Source organism: Erpetoichthys calabaricus, chromosome 12, assembly GCF_900747795.2.
Source record: "Erpetoichthys calabaricus chromosome 12, fErpCal1.3, whole genome shotgun sequence".
Taxonomy (NCBI): Eukaryota; Metazoa; Chordata; class Cladistia; order Polypteriformes; family Polypteridae; genus Erpetoichthys; species Erpetoichthys calabaricus.
Window position 1 is genome coordinate 8,042,376 of NC_041405.2, and position 6,120 is coordinate 8,048,495.

The 6,120-nt window shown below is 40.9% G+C and overlaps 1 protein-coding gene across 2 annotated transcripts in view; it reads left to right on the forward strand.

The window, feature by feature from the left end:
• The window catches only part of LOC127529819 (early activation antigen CD69-like), a 79,062-nt gene extending 77,057 nt beyond the window's left edge, over positions 1-2,005 (forward strand). For both annotated transcript variants that reach the window (XM_051934735.1, XM_051934733.1), the window contains exon 3: positions 1,114-2,005. In XM_051934735.1, the coding sequence (XP_051790695.1) occupies positions 1,114-1,237 (124 nt within the window). In that variant the 3' untranslated portion in view covers positions 1,238-2,005. The remainder of the gene's footprint in view (positions 1-1,113) is intronic.
• Positions 2,006-6,120: the final 4,115 nt, after the last annotated feature.

The window sequence follows — 6,120 nt, forward strand, 5'->3', positions numbered from 1 at the left end:
CTAGAAAAAAAACGTGATCCAAACCAATTTAGTTGTTCTGTCATGAAATACGGACAGACAGATTTTTATATATACAGGGTGGTCCAGATCTAATTATGCATATCCAGATCGTCTGGATGACTTTGATTTATGCAGGGACAATTCCAGTTCAGTACAAAGACGATTCTTCATGTCATCAGTTCACACATGTTTGTTTTCAGCAAACAATCGACTTGATTGCCCACCTGGCACTCACTCCCTTATCACCACAAGGTGTCTGAAGGTACAGCGCGCATCCTGGCCAAGTCAGGCGTCAAAATAGCACACAAACCCACAAACAATTTACACACGGTCCTCTTTAATGCTAAAAACAAGAAATTGACAGCAGAAATATGAAACGCAGTTTATAGCATTCCATGCAGTTCTTGCTCAACGGTATACATAAGACAAACTACAAAAAGAATCGCAACATGTATACAGGAACATCGCAATGGCGTCAGAAGAAAGGACTCAATTTCATTGATCTATACGCATACTAAATCAACAGGACATACACTTAACTGGGACAAAGTACAAGTAAAATTTAAGGCCAGTACTAAAAGTGCCAGAGAGCTGGCCGAATCTTGGCTATCAAATGAGAACGCCATCAACAGACACTTGGACATAAATCCAGCATATGCAAACTTAAGAAGAACATGTTCATAATAAGTAAACTGTACACCCAATACTCCCCTACCCCCTCCAATTAATCTGTATATTAATTATATATATATATATATATATATATATATATATATATATATATATATATATGAGAGAGAGAGAGAGAGTTGTTTCCAAACCATCTTCAGACAACAAATACAGTTTGGATATCAATGCCGATTCTGGTTAATATAACAATGAGGTTTTATGCCCAAGTGCGTTAAGCCTTCTTCTTAATAGTGAATGTCTGCTGTTTAATTATTTATTTTTTATATTATTTAGTATAAGTGAGTAGGTTTGAGATGGTTCAACAACCTGGGGACGTCAAGTTATGAGGCCCTGCCACTCTGCATATTTGCCACAATTATTTTACTTCTAGCTCATGGTTTCTTTTCCCAGCTGCTCTAACTGTTACCTCTCATTTGTTCACAGGGGAAAATGGGGTCTCTCAGGAGAAGGGAGATGTGTCTGTTTGGCTAAACAATCAATGCAGGTCAAGCCGTGTGAAACAGATCAGCTCTGGGTATGCGAGAAGCGAGCGCCCCTTTGTGACTGAGCCTTCACCTGATACAATTTATGAGTGGAATGGGACTGGGTGGGGGCGATGTGGTTGGAGACACTAATTTTTTCTAATGATCTAGATTACAGCCAGCAGCCAAAAAACAGCTGACATGAAAGACTGAACAAAATCCAGGACTAAGACTTCAAGGAGGGAGAACCTCAATCACATAAGTGAGAAGAAATCAAAAAGGTGGCAGGCACAGTCCACCAGTCAGTGTAAGGAAATTAGATACGCTTGTCATATATGTACAGTACAGGTGCCTAGTAGCAAAGGTTCACAGCATATGATGGAGTTATTTCAAGGTAGCTCCTGCTCCATGACATTCCACCTTTAGGGTAGATAAATGGATAATAGGTCACCTGGGTTTTGTTCAGTTTTGTTAAACCAGCTTAAACTCTGTGTGTGTACATTCTGTAATTTAACATGAAGACGTTTGCTTGTCGATCTCTTCCTTGCCCTGTTCTTGTCTACAGAAAGCCTCCCAGGACTTGTTACAAGGCTTGAATAAATGAGCCCATTTGTGGGACAGACTGGGGTCGCTTCCACATTCTGCCATCAATGCTATAAGCTGGAGACTGGTGACATGTTGATTAGCATAAGCAAGCATGAATTTCAGCGTACTTTGTACGTGTGACAATAATGGACTTTTAAACCTAAAGAAGAATTTGGAAAAAGAAGAAAATGTGCTGCAATTTGTTACTAAAACACAAAGAACGGAAGCAGTTCAGAACCTGACGTTGTTCCTCCAGACATGTGAAAGCAGAAAAAACAAAATGAACACAACCAACTGCACTGGTGAACCTTAAAACCTCAGGCTTCTGGTTTATACGGCTGCTATGATTAGAAAGGAATTTAACAAAGAAACTAAAATCCTCTCTTTCACAGAAGGACTTGGAAACAGTCATTCATGCCTTTATTACATCTCGACTGGATTATTGTAATTCCTTATATGTGGGTCTGTCCAAATCTGCTCTGTCACACGTTCTAGTGGTTCAAAACGCTGGGTCTAGAAAAAGGATCATATCCACCACCAATTCTAGCCTCTCTATACTGGCTACCGGTGAGGTGTCGCATTGATTTTAAAATCTTGTTGTTTGTTCTTAAAGCCTTGCATGATCAAACTCCAAAACACATCTGTGACCTCCTTCACCCCTATGTGGCACCAAGAGCACTGAGGTCATCTGGACGACTGCTCCTTATAGTTCTGAGATCTCGGCCGAAGTCGAGGGCAGACTGAGCTTTCTCAGTTGTTGCTGCAGGGCTTTGGAATGACTTGCCTTTCTAAATCAGGTCCTCATCCTCTATCAATGTTTTTAAAAGTCGGCTTCAGACCTACTTGTTTTCTTCCATCTTCCACTATGTATGATGGGATTGTGGTTGATGTTATAATTGTTTTTTTTTATTCATAATTGCTTGCATTGTGTTTATTTTAATGCTTCTTTGTACAGCACTTTGGCGCAACCTCTGATGTTTCAAATGTGCTTTTATAAATAAATCTGAAGTCTGATGTGCTTTCGGAATAGAGCAGTTGATGAGTGTATCATTAGTCATAATTACCACAAGGTGGCGGTAGAGATCAACAAAACATTGCATTCGAGCCCAGTCTTTGGTTTACCGCGTTTGTATTATGTTCTGTACTTTGGCCACTAGGTGGAGATAGTGAAGAGGGATAGAAAAGAGTGTTAACGAATCTAGAAAGTTCGGAGGACGATTGTTTCCTGTTGTTGGATTAAAACTTTAACTGTTGAACACTGAGTCTCTTCATTTATCCTCTGACAACTTAACAGTTAGCTTGTATTTCTGGTCATTTGTTCAGCTTCTTATCTCCGAGTTAAAGACGGGAAGAAATTAATCCTGGATACGTAAGTAAAAGCATTTAAAGGCGTCCTAAATAGGCAACTAACAAATGGAAGACCTTTGAGTGTGATTATATACACTGCAGACGTCAGTATTTTGTGTTTTATTAGCGGATTATCACACGCCACTTTATAAATGCGATTAATTTGTGATGTTCATTTTTACCTGCTTCCATGTGCCTTATCCTCTGTAATAATCACATACGGTAGTTGGCTGAAAGCAGAAGTTGCCACGGATCAGTCAGCAAGGTATGTAGGCAACTAGAGGGAGTAGACTTGGGTGTGAGGGGGCCAGGCCTTGAACCATTGCTCCATCTCCACTCATTTGAACTCAAGGAAAACGAGTATTAAATGTGAAAGCTTACGAGTCTCCTAACCATAAATAGACAGCACACAAAAAAACAGCAAGTAGTGCAAGAGGATGCAATGGATGAAAGGACGGCAAATAAAACAGAGTAACAGAATTAGAAGTGATAGAGAGAGGGGGACCGAGTGTGCAACGGCAAAGCTTAGAATTCTGTTTGACATCCATCAGAGCACAAGTCACTGTGTGAGATATCAAATACAAAGAGAGCCCAGTCCTTCCAACTGTCTGTTTTGAAAGGGACGAAACAATATTGGCAGTTTGTTGCTTTAACTATATAAGAGAGACAGAACTTTGTCTTCTGAGTAAATATGGCTCTTTAAATAAATTAATACATAAATAGATAAATACACAAACACCATAATGAATAAAAAGAAGAAAATTGAAAAAGAAAATGACTGACTTGGCAGTCTCAGTGAGGCATGATGCAGGTGTATTGCTGTTGGTATTAAGGACCCCCCATAGCATTTCTTGACATACTTCGCTGAATAATTTGTTGTCTGAAAGTCCTCAGTGTTGGTATGTCAGACGGAGGATGTGCAGCATTGCTCATAATGGCACTCAGTTTTCTTTTCATTCTCTCCTTCGCTGCTACTACTAGGAGGTTTGTCCAATAACGGAGTCTCGACCCTTTTAATTCATTTGTTGATTTGGTGGGCCTCTCTTGAAGTGATGTTACCAGCCCAACATACCACAGTGGCCATCATCGAGTTGCAGAAGACGTGAAGGAGGTCACTTACCCACATTAAAGGAGTGCAGTTTCCTAAGAGAAGAGTCTGCTCTGCCCTTTCTTTTATAGTCCCTCTGTGTTCGGAGACCAGTCCAACCTGTCATTGATGTGGACCCCAAAGTACTTGTATGAGTGGACCACCTCCACATCCACTCCCTGCATAGTGACCGGATGTAGAGACTCTTCGGTGTGGTGAAAGTCTATAAGCAGTTCCTTGGTTTTGCTGATGTTAAAATGCAGACAATTCTCTTTGCACCAAAAAAACCAAGATTTCCAACTAACTTACAGATCTCAATATAAAGCAAATACACACACACACATATATATATATATATCTATTATATAAATAAAATTTGGGTCGAGACGTGATCATCTCAACTTTGAAGTCCCACGAGACTACTTGCATGTCACTCCCTACTTACAAACAAACAATTTCTCGGAGTCTCTTTAACATCCTGGGAGACAAGGAAGTGAGACAAAAGGACAGCCGCTGTACAAGCTTTTAAATGATCGCCGCGCAACATGCAGATCACGTAACTTGGTAGCAGCAGTAGAAAGACAGCAGCTGATTAGTCCACATCTCCTTAGCGTTCAGCCCCCCTCTCCCCCTCACTATGTGAGTGGCAGAGACGCTAAGTGGCGAGTGTGAAGCACGCCCTCGGAGGGAGGGGTTGGAGGATGGGTGAGCAAAACGAGTAGGGGACAAAACCCACTAGTGTGTGTGTGTGTATATATATATATATATATATATATATATATATATATATATATATATATATATCAGAAAATAAATGTAAAAATTAAAATACAAAACAAATACACATTGGGCAGTTTAGATTTCCACCAGTTTTCAGACCTTAATTGCCAAACTGTTTCCAAACCATGTGATTGGTCAACAACAACATTCTGCTCAGGTGTGCAGTGAACATTTTTCCCCATTATCTTGTCTCAATTACAGCTATTATGCCATCATTAGGGATCTTCTGTATCTTGTACGTCTGTTTTGCACCCAGAAATCAGTAAATGGCAGCTTCTGAAAGCTGTCCTTACACCTGCACATTCATAAGCGGTTTATATCCTTTGTATGCTTCCATATCGGTGCAACTCGACCTCAAATTCTGCTGCTTGTCATTGCTGAAAAACAATCACTATTATGACATGATAAATCATGACCTTCTTCACAGACTTTACTCTCCTGCAGCCACCCTCTGTCATCACCTGTAGTTCCACTGGAGACCCTTAACTCAGGGACGATGGTGCAGTGCATGCGACTAGCAGTAGCTCAAGGACAACAGTAAAGGGGCTGTAGTGCACTGGACTACCTTCACAATGGCTTCTTCTTTTTCTTCCACAGCCCAATTATTTTCTCCTCCTCCAATCTTTACAGGTGACTTTATCCTCCTCCTCTCCTGAGTGTAACTCACCTGGGAGAGGCAGAATAGTTTGCTTTCATTGTAGACCTGGGAGTATTTCTGGTGCAGTAAGACTGCCACCTGGAAGCACTTCTGGGTCAGGCAGAACTTTCATAGGACAGGGGAGCCTTGATCTGGCAGCTCCCCCTGGTGGCACTCAAGTACCTCAGCAGGGCCACCCCTCAGAACTGCTGACCCCATTTTGCCCAGTGAGTGCCCAAATAGGAGACCCTCCCCCCGCACACACACTTGGGGGGGCACATGGTCCTAGGAGGCAGTCTCGCTCTGCTATACCACAACGACAGCCTCCTGATCAAGAAAGAAAACACAAGCCATCCCAGCCACCCAACACACTATAAAAAATATATTTTTGAAATGGAGAAACTGAAGGAAGCAGGATAGTATTACTAAACTAAAAATAAGTAAAAAGCCTTTAAAATAAATACTTCACACATATTTATTTTTCACGTGTTATTAAAATGACAAGATTAGCATATGGATGTTTACACTGTTCC